The 20586-nt window shown below is 40.8% G+C and overlaps 1 protein-coding gene across 6 annotated transcripts in view; it reads right to left on the bottom strand.

Annotated features, from left to right (window-relative positions):
• The window catches only part of tns1b (tensin 1b), a gene marked incomplete at its 5' end in the record, with an annotated part of 155076 nt that overhangs the window by 58245 nt on the left and 76245 nt on the right, over positions 1–20586 (bottom strand). For all 6 annotated transcript variants that reach the window (XM_083902980.1, XM_083902984.1, XM_083902979.1 and 3 more), the window contains one exon: positions 8757–8795. In XM_083902980.1, the coding sequence (XP_083759106.1) occupies positions 8757–8795 (39 nt within the window). The remainder of the gene's footprint in view (positions 1–8756; positions 8796–20586) is intronic.

Genomic DNA, 20586 nt, shown 5'->3' with positions numbered 1-20586 from the left:
ATCTGGATTCATCCGTTCATAATAGTTGACATGTTTCTCATTATTATCCAGACTCCAGCGGCTTAATGTCGGATCATTACTATGACTGTCTTTCCCACCGACCTACAATGAGTTTCTCTGCCGTAAGGGCCAACGGTGAACATATACATATAAAAAATAAATCCACCATGCAGGATGATCATTAACACTAATGATTTGCAGAACCTGCACACACAAAGTCAAAGGCCTCCGAGCTCCGGGCTGCTGATCTTCACTGTGGTGGAGAAACAGTAGAACAGACAAGCAGCGGTGATTATTAAATGTTGCCTCGAGTTCAGAGAGAGAGAGAGAGAGGGGGACGACATCTGGGAGGTTACCCGCAACAGATGCTGACAGCTGCCATCTCTCATCATCGACTGTCCGGCCAAAGTTTCTGCCAAAGTGTTCCACGTGACGCGCTACCGACGCCAGATGTGAAGTGAAAATCAGGTCACGTTATTAAAGCTTGAGAGAGAGAGAGAGAGAGAGAGAGAGAGTACTAACTCACAGGCGTTCTGTTTTTCTTGTTGTGCAGTTAGTGTAACATGTGCTCCGTGTTACCTTGATCATGACACGCAACTGCTGCCATGGTAACTGCTTGTTTTCCCCTTTGTTTTCATATCAAATAGATATGAAATAAAGATAATGAGAAGGGGAAAAGGAAGAAGAATCACACACTCATTGTGGAACACAGATTCAACCCAAATTTTAACGAGTCACGAACCCATATGCTAATGCCAGATTAGCTGAATGAACACTATAAGGTGGCACTTGCAGGTCCAAAAGATCTCAACTATAATCGATTGGAATCGATATCTAGTGAAGTGTACAATTTTTTGAGAGGCCAATAACTTATATAAATACAGTAAATATGAAAGGATTTCTTCAAAACATTCCTGAGATATCTCACTCAGAAGACTGGGATGGACTGCCAACAGCTAGTGTCGAGGTTTTTGTAAAGTAAAAAGTAAAACTGAAATAAACATCACTAATCATGTCCTTTTGTACAATCTTAGTCGGAAATCAGTCTGTAAATCAGAACAGAAAACCTAGAAATGAAGTTAATCCTTACTTGTCTGATTCCACGTGTCCTGATTTCCTATTTTTCTCTTTAGCAATGTCCTCCGTTATTTTTCTTATTATTCCTATTATTATTATTATTATTACCATGGGGAATGCGGTCCAAAAACGACAAAAATAAAACCTACAAAATGAACACAAATGTTCCAGAACACAGCGCTAATCACCTGCAACAGGTCTGAGTTTTAAAAAAAACATCTGTTTTTTCTTACTCGTGTTCCAAACGAGAGAACCAGTGGCTCCTGCGTATACGCCGCATATCGCAACTCTTTATCTCTGTACCATGTGCTTTGTTTCACATGAGCGCAGAGGGGCTCCTTTTGACCAGTTTACCAAATTATATCTGTTACTTGTTCGGGCCCCCTCACCTCCTCCCTTTTTGAATGACGGGGGATAAACGTAGCACAGAACAGAACCTCATGGGAAATGACCCCGAACTAAATATATAGTTGTGCAACTTTAGCTGCTCAGGACACTGCCCATTTAGTGTGTGAGTGTTGGAATAACTCTATATATATTCAGACTGTGAGGTTAGCTTTGTGAGTGTGTGTTTGTACTTGTATTTTTTGCCTCTTGAGGATCTTTTGTGCATCAACATCCTCATTTTTCAGTAACTTAAGTAAAGGGTTAAGATATACACTGTAGTTTGAGGTTAAGGCTGCTCTTATCTGTTTATTTTATCTGCCTATATTCATATAATTTTCCCATTTTTACATAATTTATTGCTGCCATTTTCAACAGTTTGTGCCCATGTCTTTGTATTTGATGTTTTTAATATGTGTCTAAATTATAATGCTTTCATAAAGCTGTCCAAGTTATAGTCGTGTAGAGTGGCTTGATCACAAACTGATTCATGCACCCCAAATTAATAGTTTTTACATAGTTATTGCAGGCTCATAAAAGACATTTTAATCTAATTAGTGCTTCTTTGCGTATGCCAGCAACATGAGCTGCCAGGAGTTTAATTGAATTGTTTTAAAGTTTAATGCAAATAAATTGAGATCTTATTTCATCTGCTGACACCACCGCCTTAAACTTAAAAGCTACAAAACTTCATGAACTTCCTTGTCACTGCCTGTCCAACAACATCCATCACTGTGGGTGACTGATAAGACACAGGACACCTGTGAGCTGGGCCGTGTCCATCAGTGCCTTCCAGTGGCAACAAACACAAACTGCAGGCCTTGTAGACACGAGTGAGGATGATGACTGTTCATCTGAGGCTTCTTCAGGACCTGTGGAAAACGCTAAGAAAACGCTATTTTGTATAAGTATTTACAGGTTTTCTTAAAAGAGATAATCACTAATCACTATGACCAAGCAGTGAGACGACAACCCCTGAGATTAGTGTGGTTATTTCTGTTATTTGACCAAAATTTGACTAAATCTTGCGACTGAAAAATGACATTGATGCACATTAAATATCATTAAAATTGAACAAAAACATGTGGGGAACACATATTCACCATTAACTTAGTGCTTACAAACACGCATATAAGTTGCATACTAGCACTTTGAGTAAATATTAAGCACGTATTAAGACCTTATGTAGGAAAAATCTTAATTCATGTTGTGATAGAGGTAGAATAAGGTTATGTAGAATAAGGTGTTAATATGTGCTTAATGATTACTAATAAAGGGCTAGTATGCTACTTGTACATGTTGTGGTTTGGGAAAAAAATAAAAAATAAATTCACAATTTTCTGAACTTAAATGGCCAAACATTTAACCGATTCACCACAACAGATAAAACTGGATCATGAAATAAGTCAGAGAAAGGCACACACGCAGTTTCGTGCAGCCATGTTTTAAAGGATTCTGCAAGCCTTATCCATAACCTTAACCATAACCAGTAACTGCCTAACCCTAACCACAATTAAACTAATCTTTGCCAATTCCTCAGAAATGAGGTAGGTCTGCCTTATTAGGACCAGGTTTTTGCTCGGTTTAGCTCCTAAAGAGGTAACAAATACAAGAACACACACACAGCTGTTCCTCTCACATGCCTCTGTGGTCCTTCATCTGCGGCGTTCACATAGTCTCGTCCCAGAAATGTAAACACACTGTGGTGCTGAAGTGTTAGAGAAGGAGGGGCTGTGTTTATGTGTGTGTGTGAACAGGGGACAGGGGACTCCAGTGTCGATACACGCCCACAAAGAGGGGACTCACGTTGACCAGTGGGGCATTTTTCAGGTTCCCCACTTTGTCATGCCTTAAATCAAGCTAAAATCATGTCAAACAATGAACAAAAAACATAAAGCAATGTGTCTGCAGGCTGAGGGTTTGGGGTTGCGCTCGCTCATTCCCGTCTTCCCTTCCCCAGGGGATAGCGAACGCCAGAAATTCCATAGGACCAGAGCAGAGGGGAGAGAGAGAGTGGACTGTCCCCACTGTGGGAAAAACCCCTGAGAGCTGTCTGTGACCCTAAACCACCTCTGACTCTGACCGACACAGTCCCACTCACTCACTATGTTATGCAACCAAAACCTGCCTCTTAAAGTGTCTGCAAAGTTCCAGAGGGTTTAAGCCACACCCACTTATCTTTCCTCCCCTCTTAACTGTCCAAACATGGTGTAATAATATAGAAACTGTAATGAAAATGTACTTTGTCATAATGCAACGCTGTGTATGATGTCACAATTTGTCTTTAAGGGCTGTTTCACCCATTTTCCCCCCACTTGGGCAGGTGAAGTATAAACTTTAAATCATTATGATGCTGCCGTGTTTGTTTAATCCACATTCGATGACAGTGTTTGGTTTGAATTTGACCTGTTTTTCTTTAAAATAAACGTTCTTTTTGTGGATCTTTTTTGTTTTTTTTGTTATAATTGACTGAAACTTTTAGTCAATTTTAATGACTGAATTCAAATTTCCTCTGTTGTTTCAGGAATGAGACGCATATCTCAGATCCACTGTCTGATGATCAATGGGTTAAAAAACAACTGTATTTTTGTTTGTTAAGTAGCCCTTTAATGGCATCCATCAAGAAATCCTGCAAGTTAGACAGTGAGTGGAATCCTATTAATCCTCCAATCCTAGCTGACATAGGGCGATATGGTAATGATGTAACAGACGGGTAAAAAATTAGATGTTATTTATGGATTTTAATTTTATTTTACGGCACTTTATGGTCAACTGTGTTGTTCTTAAAAGAAGTTAGATTGGATAATCAGGAGTATAATTACAACACATGCTTTAGAGGACACCTGTCATAGCAATCCATGCAGAAGTTGAGACATTTTCCCCTCGGAGCCACACGTCAAGCGTCATAATCATCACTAAATTCACTGGCATTCACAGAAAATTCATGAATGCATTTCAGTTGAAGCGAGGTTAAAATAAACCTATAATGACTGTCTGTCATAAACAGGGTGTGAAGGTGCAGCTGCAAAGGTTTGACAGTATATATATAGGTGTGTGTAAAATGTAAAATAGGCCTTAGTTACCGTTTATTTGGAGAAATATCTGAAGCAGCCAAAGGGCGATGGACACGATGAGGAGGAGGAGGATGCTGGCATACGATAACCAGCAGTTAAGTCTGGAAAAACCTGACAGTGACATAACTAAACGACCACAGTCGTCATACTTCTCGCTCTTTAACGCGAGTAAAAAAGAAATCACTGCTTAGCATTAGGACAAGTCCATTAAGATTTATAATATCTAAACTTGGGGGGATGACTTCATAAAAGTGCAGTTTACAAGCCTCCACTCGCGTGTAATTCAGCAGTATAAACATAACTTCTTTTTTTTTTTTTTCAACGACGTAATTAAGCTTTTAATTCAGAGTGAAAACTGTGTTTCTCAGGGGGGGAACTTCCAAAAAAATCATCCCATAAAGCCCTTTTAATTAAACTGACAAAACAAGGTCACAAAGTGTATAAAACACTTATGTTAAAAATGCACAATACTCTATCCACTGTATCAATTACAGAGCAGTGGTTCTCATAGTTTTTCTATCAAGAACCACCTGAGAAAATATTGATCTCTCAAATCCAAACCATTATCACCAACGTTAAAATACAGCGGTGTAAATATAGGTGAAGCAAACTTGGTGGCGTTAATAACTTCCTCAGTGAGTGAGTCATAGGCCTGTGTTAGCAAAAGTACATCACTTTTACCTGAAAATGCCCTTTATGTTGAATTATGCAACAGTGGGATGTGCTTGCTTTGCCACAACATCAGCTTTAAGGAAAAGAACATGTGTCTGCAACTGAGTCTTTACAACAAAGACTAAGGAAAAGTTGCCTGTTGTCTCTTTAACTATTCTGCTCTCCGATCCCTGCAGAGAAAAATAAAACCTGTGGCGTCCAGACTTCCACAGAACGCTCGTACATCTCCGGCCATGTTTACTGGACTTTCTTGAGAAAAAAAAACTTGTTGATTTTACGTAATAGCCACTTCATACATTCCCAGGGAATGGTGATCATTCTGTGTGTAGTTTGAAAGAATTACAGGGCGCATGAGTGGAAATATGTGTGGTTCTAAACAACACAGTGCTAAGTGGACCACATCTAGACCATCTTTGCCCTGCAGTGACTCATGTTCTTCATGGCCTGTCCTTCACTCCACTTTTTTTTAAAGAAGCTAGATGACGTAGGTGTAAGTAAGTTTATGGTTTTTCTGGAGTGTGTGCGCGCATATTTTTGCTTGTGAGTGCATGCTTTGATATCTGCGTCCAGATGTGTGTAGCCTACCTTTACCAGAATTCCTAATATGCCCTCATCCTGGCTTTGTGTGCGTGTGTGCAAAATGAAAAAAAAAAAACTATTCCTGGCAGCGCCGGCTGCTCCACATGAGGGTGCACATCTGAGATTCGCGGGTTGTTGTGTCATCGCCATCGCTGGCTGGCATCTCCCAAACACACACATCATCAATCACAAAATCACAATAACTGGGACTACAAGTTGGCTTCATGTTCCGTGGGTTCCTCTCTGACTGTTAACTTTGATACTTACACTAATTTAACATGATACGATGCATCATTTTTTATTCAACAAAAACCTCATGAAGGCTCCACAACTGTGTCAAAAATTTGTCACAGATTTGTGCATCATCATGTTGCTCATTAGGAACAATCATCTGGTGTGAATGGTTTCGAGACAAAAACCCTGAGCTGTACCAGATGCTCGCAAGTCGTCCTCAGGAACAATAATACAAGTTTATTAAAAGAGACTTTTTTTTTTAACCAGCTACTAAATTGACCATGGGAATATTGTTGAGTTTGACTGTTCACCATCACAATGAATTGTCATTGTCCTGTAAAAACAGGCATTGTCCTGTCGGCATAAACAGTGAACAATTTTCTTAAAATAGCAGTTAACTTCAAATTATATGAGCGTATTTAGCGTTTTGATGACTATATCTTGTTCATGTCATAACAAAAACGAACACTCTTACTTTGAAAGTCCGCGAAACATCATAACGAATGATATGGTTATTGTGATATCACGATGGAATGGCGTGTTATAATAGCTCACATCACCCTAACCCCCCCCCCGTCGGCTGGCCAGGTCATTTGAGTCAGAGACCTCTGTCATGAGCAGAGAAATTGACCAAAAATGGGGCTGAGGAGAGCCGACACACACACAAAAAACACACACACCTTGAGTTGCAGCACAGCAGCCAGGAATGCACATTTGGTGTGCATATTTGCACGTCTGCACAGAGAGACTCTCAGCGTCACCCAATTCCTGTCACACAGCTACGTGCACAAGTTAAACCATCTTATATATATACATATATATATATATGTATTTACATATAAAACACATTTTTGAGATACGGCAACAAATATTTTACACCTCAATTCGTCAGTGTTATATGGAAGCGATCTGCACTAAAGGCTCTGGAGAGACTCTTATTGGCAGGAGGAGGACAAAGAAGACTTTTTTGGTCTCTGATTCCTTCTATTTTCAACAGATAATCAACACAACTAATGATGAGAGGTGAGCAAAAGTGAATACCACTTAGTGAGGGTTTATTGGTGGAAATGTAATATACTACTCACTAAGTATGTTTTTTAAGAATTTGTTTGGTTTTCATAGCCTTAGAATAAGCATTTTATATAGTATGCACTGTAGGCAAAAGCCTTGCTTTATCCTCACCATTAGATGTCACTAACTCTTACACACTGGACCCAATTCCTTTCAGTCATTTTGTAACTTAAACCTAACCTCAGCCCATTTTTAATACACAAATCCGCTGCAACCCCTGCTTTCCCGAAAAGTATGTTTTGTAATGAACATCATTTTCCCCTCAGATGGCATTTGTTGTTGACAAAATGTCACAATAGTGGCATAGTTCACAGATAGCGTGTGACAAAGTGAGCTGCAACCAGACATCCGTCAAGCGTGTCACTCTCTACGCAAGAGAATGTTGATGCGTTCGCGTCCAAACCCTAACCACAGGTGGCTCACTGTGCCTCTCCAAACCAAACCACATTCATAACAGGGAAGTGTTTATTATCATCCTGATGATCCCTCCTTTATGCCAAAAGTTGATATCGAGTGGCAGGAGCTCGCGATGGTCGCAATAATGCAACCTGAAGTTCAGAGGCTACACCTGAAACCAGGCTCCTAATGGACAATATCAGCTGTCAATCACTCCAAATGGGATCGTAATTTACAATATTTACATCGTGTTCTACTGGAGAAGACATAAACTAGTGATTGAGACTTTCAAGAAAACAAATATTTACTGACGTTATAACAAGATAAGAGATAAGTCTTTATTGTCATTGCCGGTGCTGCCGACTCAAGGAGGTACATACATATTTTAAGAACAATAATATAAGGATTTTGCTGATTTAAAATCCAAAAGGTGAACTTTTATACTCAGCATTCAATCATGTTTTTCAGGAACCAGGCAGGCTTTGCCCACACGTCTGCACATCTCAAACAGATGTCTTCATGCAGCAAGCATCCGCTATCAAAGCATCCGCGGACGATAATAACACGTTCCTCGCTTTTATTGCTGCAGCTTTTATGAAAGAAAAGCAAAGGACATTGAGTGAAATGTTTGCTCTGCGAGTGTTGAAGAGTGAAGAGTGAAGGGGGTGTGTGGGTGTGTGTGTGTGTGTGTGTGGGGGGGGGGTATTTGCTTTGGTTTGTCAAGCGCCCAAAACCTTTTAAACACACAACATGCAAGTCAGAGAGCGAGAAAACCCATATCCAAGTCTAACATAGCTTCTAATGCCAATACCAAATAAGGCAACAGAGTGAGTGTGTGTTTTTTATATTGCTAAATCAGACTTTGTTTGCTGTTATTTCAAACACCAAACGACGTCACTGCGATAGAGCCGATGCCAGGTCACGAGTGTTTTGTTTATCATTCTTTATCTGGATTATTTTGAGTGTTTTCATGTTTTCAAGAGACCGTAACGTCAATACACCTTATGACATGTTTCGCAAAACAGAAAAAAAAAAGGCTTGTTGATATATACTATAGCTCCAGTCTTGGGGGACGCTCAGAAAATGATTCATTATCTGCAATAGTAACTGCCTTGTTAGTGCAGCTGATAGAGGCTGTTGCTTTTCCAACCCTGTTTGTAATCATTCTCCACCAGGAAGGACCTAATAATGTCTGCTTAGCACGTACAGCATGGAAGCAATTACACTCAAGAAAAAAACACAAACAAACACAAACAAACTGTGACTTACCAGCTCATAGTTTGTCGCTGGAACACAGGATGAAGACACCTGAAAACAGACAAGAGAGAGTTTCTTTTGTTATATCGCTGATCAGTTGCAGTTGAAGTGATCACAAAAACAATAAATCATCAAACTTTATGGCTTAGACTTGTATGTGATAGTATTATTTCTCCTGCATGGCATTTTAGTATCTTTCAGCCCATTGTTTTGGTTCTACAACCCACAGTTGTGGTTAACGACAGTCGCATTGGAGCCATGTTTTGGTGAATCTACCGAGGGACAATGGAGGCGGCTGTGGATCAGTGGCTTTGAGCAGTTTTGTCTTCAGGGGGTCCAAATCTTGGCTACATGTAGATGTGACGACACTTAAACCCCAAATAGCATCTTCTAAGAGGGTGTGAATGACGTGTGGTGGTAACCCAAAACATAACATGACATAAACAGCAATTGTGTGACTGGAACACGTACGGAACTCTCAACTGAATCGATTTGTAGTGCTTGCAAGTCTTAAAAAAATGTAATTGTATGCAACATTTTCATGAGAAAAGACACTGAAAGCCTTCCCTAAAACACAGAGCCATGCACTGCATGAAAATGCTGAATGCTCATCTCTAACTGGACCTTGTTCAACTTGACTTTAAGACTCAGATGTGGTTAGACAGTGGTGGGGATTGCTCCAACAAGAACTCATGATCTGTCAAGTGCCCGGGCCCTAATCCGATTAAAATCCCGCAGTTTCCATTATCGTTCCGTGAGGCTACAGCGAGGGCATGAGGACGATAAACAGGAAGTGTATAATGATAATGGCCTCTAACAGAAGATTCAAATGAAGTGCTTCCAAGGAAAAAAAAAAACCTCTTGAATCAACCCTTGATGAGAATGAAGACAAACCGGATGTCACCACTGATGTTTCCTTCCTGATTATGTCTGTATTCTGTCCCTTCCAAGCCTACTTTGTCATCAGTTTCCTTATGGTGCGCAAAGAAAATCCCTTCAAACTGAATTTTCTCCGGTTAGCTTTCTATCCCACTATCTCATTCAGAGATTACTGACAAACAACAAAGGCAAAGCAGAGCCGATTTATGACTCCAACAGGCTTTTGACATGTCACAGCTTACGTTTATTACTGTAACAGGACTGCGGTTGTTTTTAGCTTTAACTGATTACGCAGCGGGGGCTATCACTACTGTTGACCTCGGGAAGTAACTTTCATCTTTCCCGCTGCACCGCCACTCACCTTATCCATGACTAATTGAGTCATTGCAAGAACACAAGGCCGTCTGCTCTATGTTGGGGTCTGCTTTGTGTTACGGCTGGAGGAAGCACATTCCGGCATCTGCCCACAAATCTAGATCAGGCCAGAGAATTAGCGTCCAATCGCCGTCTGAAAGTTGTTAGAATCGGTAGCAACTGGCCCATTGATTCAATGAATTTTTGAATTAGTGTAATCTCGATGAATGATAATCTACACAGATAAGCGGTCTCCGTATGAAGACTGAACACAAACTGCAGAGATGATAAAAGTGCCAGATTTAGGTCAGCAGAGAAGTGCAAAATGTGGCTAGAGCTCTATGATATGGTCACATTTTCAAATCACTCGTCTACTTCTTTTTCTTCTTCTTTCGGCCGATTATCTGCCTCCATCTTGCCCTACGCCGCCAACTGTCCTCATGTCCTTCTTCACAACATCCATGAACCTGCTCTGTGGTCAGAGAAGGTCCATCTTCAACATCCTTTGTCCAAAAGTCCATTCTTCTGCACATGACCAAACAATCTCAACCTTGCTTCTCAAACTTTATATTATGTCCTTTTTGCTCTAGAGTGACAGTGAATTATGTTTTAAACATCTCGACAAACTTAATCCATGTTTACACTCTGAACAGTTTACTACCCACCACGTTCCTCTAAAAACCAGAAGGTATGCAGTAGTTTTTTTGCTATCTGTTAGCAGTGGCTACTAACTGAACTAACTGCACCCCCGTGGTTTGAGCATTGCTGATTAGATTCACAATGCTCAGGATGTGTGAGTCACCTCAGGTCATTAAAGTCTCCAAAAAAGACTTTTATATCGTGGTGACCTCATCTGTAATTAAAGGAATGTTGACTCTAAACAGTAAAATCATGCACCGATACGAGGAGAGGTGGTTGACTTTAAGACATTCTCCATTACTTCCCCTCGCATGCTTATGAAATTACACAAGGGTGGAGTTCTGCTCTAAGGAAGGAACTGGTGAAATTGTACTATGGAAATGGAAGTGGCGAAAAAAAAACATGAAGCCAAAGCAGGAATCTCTTTGATATCATGGGAACAAAATGTTCCTCTGCAACTGTCATAGTTCCTCGATGTATCAACAGCTAATTTGAATGAAGGCATTCCAGTGGAATGCATCTCTGTTTTTGAGACATTTACGTCTGGCACAGCGGAGTAGGAGTTGACAGGATACATTATCTCCGTCTGGCTCAAATCTCCTCCATTACAAGTTATTCTAACCCTCCCATAACCCACCCCCACCTCCTTGCTCTTGTTCTACTGAACCATCAATGTCACTTGCAGACATCGACGTGCCATTCTTTTCTCGGTGCCTCTTGTTCCTTCGCGGTGACCCTCTCACCGCTGCAGCTCCTCGGGTCTGTTCAGTGTTTACACCTGACAGTGTGCCTGTAAGCTATACAGTTCACCTATAATCAGGGGATCACTGAGGACATTTACATTCACACCGAAACTCAATATCACTGCTGAGGTAATGTTTTTTAGGCTATGCTGTTACCAAATGTTTAAACATGGAAATACCGTGGTTTGAGAAAATAACTCCCGTAACCCCGGCCCGGGTACTGTATGTGCAGCATTCTGCTGCTGCTGTGTTTCCCGCCGCTTTCTCGAGTTACAAGAAGGTGCAGCCAAATTCACAGTTTGACAACAGACAACGACTCGGGCCAAATTCATACTTTCCATGTCTGTAAGCACATAAAGGTTTCTTGACACAGGGGTCCTTGAAATCCTTTGAAAATCATCCTTAATTTTGTGCAACAAAGTTGATATTAAGGTAAATATTTCCCTGGTTTGTTACGACGCCACCTACTGTTTCATGCCCTGCATTGCTTGATGTACAGTACATAGACTAGGCGTATGCAGAACAAACTGTCCACTGTCTCTTTCTCCGCCGTAGAAGTGAGATTCCATGCAGAACAATGAGCGAGTAAAGTTAAGCAAGAGAGATCCCAAAATTCCAAGATCTCTGTTTCTCTGTTGGGTTACATCAACCACTTATACAGTTTTGTTTAGCTTGGCAGCCGCACACAATGGTGAAGCATAAATAAAACCCATCATGGTGCATTTTGATGGGGGCAGATTGTAGTGCATTAATCCCTTTAAAAAAGCAAATAAATACATATATATATACATAACTAAACCCAGAAGGTAAAACACAGACTGAGTCGTTGTACAGCTGGTTCTGTTTCAATGTGCAACCTCTAAGGTTGGTGATTATATCTAATACAGAGCTACCTCTTTTCACACTCCTTTCAAAACCATTAGGAATTAGCGTGAACGAAACCCCGTCTGCGGGCGTGAGACAACTTAATCGTTCTCACGAGTAACACGGTGGATGATGACCTCATGTCGGCTTCATCCAGTCATAGCACCAGAGTAGGCTTGAATATGAGACAGTAATAGTAGTTTAATTACTAAATTGCTTAAAAAAAAAAAAGCCTCTGACTGAGGAGTGAACAACGACGCATGTCAGTCAATATTAGATGTACATGGTGATGTAAGCATACCTTTAAAAGGGTAAGCTTGAAAGTGACATGGAGTACTGCCAATGGTGCTAACTGCTATGTGACTGTGTGCAACTGTGCAGCATCGGAGTTCGGGTGAAAAAAAGTGTCCTTGGTCTATTTTTTGCCATAGCACGTTGCGTCATTATCAGCAACACGGTCCACCGACCATTTAAATAACTAACAGGTAGAATTTCTTGAGCTACATTACCCTTGAAATTGAGGCGAGGCTGCTTGTTTTGACAAAAGTGGTCAAAACTACCATACCCTGCCTTTGTGTTTGGATTGCTCGGTTCATTATTTATCCATGTATTCAAGAGGTCCCTGCAGTGTTATTGTTAGCGCAGCGGCCTCATTGCCAACGGTCAGAAAACCATACTTACACCTGGTAACATCTGGCTTTTCTCTGCAACAAGAAGAGATAAGATCAACATTGGCTGCAGAGTCGAATTACTGCGAAAAGGCACATGTTTATCAGCTACGACTCCAATCAACAGCTGGGTAAATGCCGTAATTTCCCTAACTACTACTTTATTTTGGCAGTCTAGCCGCAGAGTCTGTATACCTTGTCCGGTGATGTAACTCTAGGTTTCTGCTGAGTTTGACCAAAAGGGACATGACATGAAAGCACCACCACGGCCTTGTAGATACAGTACATACTATGAATACATGTTTATGTCTGACACTCTGTGAAAAAACAAATGGAAGTTTAATCCTTAATTGCACTTTTTTGATGACAGAAAACGAGCCACAAACCACCAAACTCAAAAAAGGCATCTGGCATTTAGACGAATGCCTAATGCATTATTAAAAAAACTTTCATTAGAGTTGAATAGAGTTAATTTATGTTTGAGACAACAATTACAAGCCAACATGGCCAAGCCTCTGATGTAAAGGTCAGATTGAGAGGAGGAGAGGAGGTCGTCTGCCCACAGCAGAATAGCTCACATTCTCCCTCATGCTAAGTAGCTGATTCTTTTTTTTTTATTCTGAAGTGGAGCTTTGGGCCATCGCAAGGCTGGCAATGCAGTCGCAGCCAGGGAAACCACAGGGAAAAAATCTATCTAAAAGGCAGGTGAGCACTTAGCAGTGGGTTGACCACAGTTCAAGCAGTGGGGAACCACCATGTGAGACATATGTGCATGGAAAAAGGTGCCAACAGAACAGAAGAATAAGATTTTGACAGTGTCAATATTGGACCAGACTGAAATATCCCACTGAGTATCTATGGATTACAAGAGATTTGGTAGACATTGGTCGAATCCTTTTAATTCCCTGACTTTTCCTCTCGTGATTCCGTTTGACATATGTGATGATTAGTGAAACGCTTCCGCAATTAAAGTCAAAATAAAACTTGCGGGTGTAACAGTAACTGGGATTTTGTTTTAAACCACGGTAAAGCCCACTTAAAAAAAAAAAAGGCAATTAAAGCCATTGCCAGTTGTTGTTTTGCCCTTGGAGTTGAAGAAACCCAGATTAAACAGGGTTATCCAAATGTTTTTGAGACACAAAAACAGCAGGATATTGTCTGGGTTTAGACGTGTTCACAAACATACGTACACGGACACTACCTACCCTGTGTTTTCCCTACATGCGCTTACAAGATTTGACTATAGGTAGCTGCCAGAAAAGAAGTTCTGGAAAATATCCGGAGTCTCTCTCTGGACAATTTCAGGACAAAAATGTCTGGACTTCAGTGCATAATCACTCTTTAACAACATATGGATGCAGTAGTGTTTTCAAAGTGCAACAAGAAATGATGACAACCTAACACTGGCATCATTTGAATTTTTGATGAAAAACCTACACAAAGCCTTTGTCCGTGCTCCACTGTGCATCCACAAGGCCTGGCCCAGTGTGTGTGTGTGTGTGTGTGTGTGTTGATGCTATCGGGAGTATTCAAATTAGTCTAATATAATAAAGGATAATTGTGTTGTTGCATTCCGTACATGCTTGTGTTAACATCATTAAACAAGGGCCCATTTCCTGCAGACAAAAGTCCCCATGTCAGGCGTCTCTGGCGTGTAGGACGGCGTTCACATGCCGCTCAAACATCGCCAAGTTGTGTATCTGATGTCTGCCTCCCAGGTCTGATATGTTAATGAAATACATTGGGTACGTCTCTGCTGTGCTCGTGTCTCTAAATCTCTTAATCAAAGCAGAAAAATCAACTCCAGCATAGAAAAAGTGACCGTGATGTCATGCCGGGATGCTCGTTTCTTCCATGGATGAAGAGCATGGAACATGGCTGCATGTTGATGTTGTTAATAATGCCTCTGTGCTCCATTAACACACACAGCTACCCTGAGTGCTTTTATGTTTATCCAGATCTTTGCATCTGGCACATCCCTGCAGAACTATTCAGTGTGCAAATTCAATTTGTGAGCCCTAACCAGTAACAGAAGGCCTTCTGTGGCCGTGATGGCAGAGTGTGCCAAAGTGCTGGTCTGCATGGACTTATTGGGATATTATCAAAGCAGAAAGGAATGATGAGAGCTCTTTCGGTCCAAGTGCCCATACCGTGTCACTTTGTCTTTGTCCACTTCTATGGACTACGATCGTTGATGTCAATTTTTTGATTAATTCTGTCTCTGCGTCATCTAGTTCTGTTTTCTTGTCTTGTCTGTGGGGGAAAGTTGTGGAAAATTGAAGATTTATTGAGCGTTTATGGACTGCAGGACATGTGCAAGGCTGAGTGGCACAGCAGTCTCTAAACACTGTTCCTTGTCCCCTGTAACGTTGATTTATGTTTGGCAGCGTGAGAAAGAAGAGCGCACATTATTTCCTTTAGCTTCTCTTCACGGACGTCATAGTTACTCGGTTACTATGTTGTTTACCAAAAAACATATCGTTGAAATAAAAGGCTTCTGCGTCTGAACTTGATAACCAACCAGGGCCAAGTTTGCGTATTCTTCCTATGTGTGTTTATGAGCCACATTGTTCTGTTCAGACCCGACCCAGAAAGAGGATGGAAGGCTAACACATAGTCAACTACTTTAATAATTAGCTATTTGTTTACAACACAACAATGAAAAAGTGCCTCATGGAAAAAGTTTGCCTGCGTAACGAAGATTTAGGTCAATGTCGTTTAAAGGAGCAAACTAAACGGAGATAAAACCTCGGATAAAGCAAATAAATATGACGATAAGCACCGTGATAACAGATACATACTCGCTGCCTGTGCGTATAAACAATTTCAACCCTCAAGGGGTCCAGCAGATTCCTGTTATGTCCCTGCCATGTTTCCTCTCCACGGCTTTGACTCTAAAGTGGCCTTCGTCAGACCTGGAGCGCCTGCTCATTCTCACCTCGTCTTTGTTGGACAGGAGTGACGGCGTGGAGAGGGGGGTGAGACGGGAGAGGCCATGGCTTGTGTCTTTTGTTCCAAAGTTACAGCAGGGGGGGGGGGGACACGTTCAGCTATAAGAGCCGGTATTTACCAGCACACTGATTTGCACATTTATCATGGCTCTCACTGTCTGGCACCGGGACAAGTGGCGGAGAATGAGGAGGGAGGGGGAGAGAGAGGGAGTCAGCCATGAAGAATCAGAGTAAGAGCGGGGGGGATATGACATCTACAGTATAGAGAGCGAGTTATATTTCCATATAAGACTGTTATCTTAAAGGGGACATATTAAACCCTATTTGTCCAAGTTAACCTGGTTCCCTGGTGTCCTAATGAACATGTACATGAACATGCTTTGGTCAAACTACCCTAAGCATGAAGCACAATAGCAGTTCAACCACCCTGCCAAAACAGCCCTGTTCAGAACGCTCAGTTTAGTAGCATCTCTTTAGGTCCACCTTAAAAAAAAGTAGCCACAGAGGCTACTGGGAGCTAACAGCAGTTAGCATTTGGAAAAGTGATTATTTGCAGGCTCTAAGCAGGCACATTGCCATCATATATAACATGTATCAACTGGACAGATAAATCCTCTGAGGCTGGAAGTTTGTGTAGAACTCTGTGCTGCACTGTGGAGCCAAGAATAGGACTTTTCACGGATTTCCGATTTTCAGATACCGTTGCCCTCACCAAAAGTCTTGCGTGTTTTACGGACAAATCGGGACGCGCATTGTGACGGGCCTCCGGAGTGCCAAATATAAGGATTTAAATGATCAAAAAGTTGATTTTACATAATATGTCCCCTTTAAGACACTCACTACTAAAGTCTTGTTGGCAATCTCACTCAGTGTCAACTGAAAGAAATCGACACTTCAGAGATTCCATCTCTGTGTGTTCAGTAAATGGACGAAGAACACGTGCCGGGGGCTGGGACACTTACTCATCTGTAGGAACTTCTCCCCAATTCTGTGTTTCAGTGACAATGTTCACATGAAAAACATTTTCCACATGATGTCATCGGACATCTGCTCGCTCGCTGGAGTCAGCGTGAAGTCAGACAAGGAGGGGACCGTGGACGGAAAAAGGACTGTAGGCAAAGGACCAAAAGAAGCCAAAAGAAGTGGTTTGGTTCTCCTTGGCAGATGCTTTGAGAAGTACAGTAAATAAAAGATGAATAATAATTTCTGTATGACGCAGTTTCACCGTAAAGAATAAAAGTGGCATTTAGTCTGTGTATACACATCACTGTCACCTTATATTTAATCTGATCTGACTTCCTTATATGGAAGAAAAAATTCTCTCTCTTCCTTTGACCATACTGTACCTCATCATCAATTGTGGCACTTCAAAAAGAAATGACTAGGACTGTATATTAGGAAACTACAGCATGAATAAGCATTTTTAACGGACTTGAGTGGAATTTTAATGATTTTCTCCATTCATAATGATCGTGATCAGGAAACTTCACCACGGTGAACTTATTGTGAGTAATAATCCTGCTGTTTCCCTTCAAGAGTTAAATGAAACTGTCCAACTGTTCACATACTAAACAAGCCAAGTCACAATAAGATAGACACATTTCTGAGCGGGGGGGGGGGGGGGTTCTTTTCTATTTTTTCCAACCTTGAACCACAGAGCTGACTGTCAAAGAGCCCCACAAATGAATTCTTCATGTAGCGTATATGCCTCTTACGCTAAACCTTAAACACACAGGACAATGACCACACATTAAAATATCGTACTATTACAGTTATTGTGGTGACTGCACTGTGATATTTACCAGTGCAGGATTTGCCACAGCTTTAACCATAATCTTACATCACTTTTATTTCCAGGCTTAATGTTGTCAAGATAGATGGACTCGAACAAAAGCATTAAAAAAAAAAGGCTTTTGTGAAAGTCTGTTTTAGTGATATTAATTGCACTCACAACTACATGTACTACATGTAGTTATTAATCAGTTGGCCAATAATCAACTGATGAATATTTGCCTAGTTTTAACCCTTCTGTTCTATGGATGTATGGGTACTGGAAAGCAGAGAAACAGAGCTTTGCGCCCATATACTTGTCATTACGGTAGAACCTTAGCACTTCCAAGGAACGACGGTCCAATCACAGACAACATTCACCAACGCGTCACACGCCAGCTTCTCAGTACTGTAATCCCTAAATGGTTGAACTGCCCGATTTCGAAAGTGAAAGTTATCTTGGGAAAAAGAAGGGGCAGAATTGGACGATTTTGGACAATTCTACAGCCAGAAAATCAAATCAAAACCTTATTATCATGATGGCCATAAGAGCGTTAATCGGCATTAGCTGATTATTACTTATTTATTAAATACTGCACTGAAACTACTTGTCATCAAACCATTTATTAAACCTCCTCGTCATCCTGTTTCAGCTTCTCCCCATCTTGCACTATTTAACAAAAGAGGAAATAAATAAAATACCAAGTTTTTGGCAGAAAAAAAAGCATCATATATCTGTTTTTGGCTGCCCTGATTTAGAAAAATCTGAATCAAACCCACATTGTTCGACCTCTTCTCACCCTTCTTGCAAATGAGCATCATAGCACATGACTGAAAGCTCCACCTTGCGATGAGCTTGTTCTGTCGAAACCGAAATGCCAACTGTGACGCGTTCTACAATCCTGACTGTGTGCAGGCGTGCCGAAACCTTGAAAGGCTGTCACGGAAGGGGGGGGGGGGGGGGGGACTGCACAAGCTGAGGCGAACCTCCGCAAAGAGACGACCGTGCAAAACCACTACAGCCCCATAACTCATGACAGTGGGCTGCTTCAAGGGAAGACTTATGTTAACATGGAAGGATCTTTCAGAAGAGCGTCACACTCACTCACCTTCACGCCTACACTCTTTACTGTAGTGACAGATGGATGGGAGGGTTTGGGTTTCACCTCTAATCCCTTTCAAGTTTGACTGTCTGTCTTGTCATCTTCACCTCTTACTGTACAACTACCACGTGTGTTGAATATGTAGAAGAAGAGTTATGGTGTACTCGGCGTGATATACTGCATCCTCTTTGTCCCTTGGCGCCGTCATATTTTGGTACACAATCATCCAACATTAATGACGTTCAATATTGATCCACTCACAGCAGATGTGACTAACCCGAGTCTAACCTTTTGCCAGGTATAAATCACTGCCACGCTGTGTTTCCAGCACAAATACAACTGTAATAATTTTTATGAATAAGTCTAGTCAGGTAACAAATCAACATTAACATTAGCAGTTCACGCTCAATTTATTTTATTAATTTATAGCATTTACACAGCAGGTGAATTAAGATTGTCTGAGAACAACATAGTTCGTAGATTTTCTGATTTAAATCAATCTTCATTTAAATAATTTCAAACATTTGATATCACTTAATAAAATCACATGTTTCAAAAGGGGGCTATGTGTATGTAATTCATAAAATGACAAATATGCATCACAGATGACAAAAACATGGTAAATTAAAATAGTGGCTTCACTGATAACATTAGTAAAGCCGGGGTAATTCGCAATTAAAATATTAATTTGAACGCCTCAAAACTGGGTTCATGTTGTGAGATGTTGCTATGGAAATGCTGGGCGTCACTTAACCTAAAAACGTCTCAGTGACCCTCTCAAAAATGTCTCAACCTGAGGCAAAGAAAGACGAGGAGATTGACAAAGAGAAACCAGCTGATTTTATACATAATCAAATAGATGGTATGAGTATGATGTAGAACCTAAGTGCAGCTCCTTCTGTGTTTGGAAAACCTCACTCTATAGAGTGTTTTGAAGTAAAAGCAACCTTCAAGGTCTGACCATGTCGTGAACATAGAACCACCTTCTCTGGGGACAACACTGAAGGCAAATGTCCGCTTTCATTTCATATTTAGAAACTACAAAGACAGAAAAGAGTTGAATCAAATGAGAAATTGAGTCAGGGCCTTGGGGGGGTTGATTTGGTGACACCCAGCTCCATTAATGTTGTATAAACATGCCATTAAGAGCCTCCCCGATCTTTTAGCATGTCAAACTTTTGAGTCAAAGCAGCACGGATAGATGAAGGGAACCTGGCACCGACACTTCCTGTCTTTCTGAGTGAGACCACGCCCCCTTCCTCCATCAATCAGCCTTAAAATGCAAACAACAAAAAGAGAGGTTCGCCTGGCACAACTAAGAAAACAGCTCTGCTCTCTGTGAACATTCCTCTGAGATACATGACGGCTTGATAAGGGGGAAGAAAACAAACTTCTATTAAATGCCCAGTTGTGTAGAGAGTATTCTTTAGCCCTTTATCTAAGTGCCTATGAATTTAAATTAAACCCTATTTCACTTTGTGTCAAAACATTTTCTGTGAAGTTTCGTTTTTTAATCTGAACTTTGTCTTTTTATTAGCCAACATAGTCATTTTCTTACCAGTAGTGCTGCACACACAAATTCCAGTAAAAAATGACACGTCCACCCTCCTGTGAGTGATGGATTTACTGAAAGGAACACATTCCATTGCAGAAAATTATTACTTTTTTAACTTGACTGTTTTAATTTATGGCTAGTAGAAATTCTTCCTCATTATTGTTTGACTGCAGGGTCAGGGTTGTCCATAATTTTTCACTGTTTGACACAAAGTACAGGATGGTGTGACTCAAACTAGTCTGAAAATGTATTATTATTATTATTATTATGCCACACAAGTCTTAAAATATTAATACATTTAAATGTTAAATGTCCT

The sequence above is a fragment of the Microchirus variegatus genome (genome assembly GCF_963457635.1).
Source record: "Microchirus variegatus genome assembly, chromosome: 16".
NCBI lineage: Eukaryota > Metazoa > Chordata > Actinopteri > Pleuronectiformes > Soleidae > Microchirus > Microchirus variegatus.
Note: the sequence above shows the minus strand (reverse complement) of the source record. Positions and strands in the feature narration are given on the sequence as shown.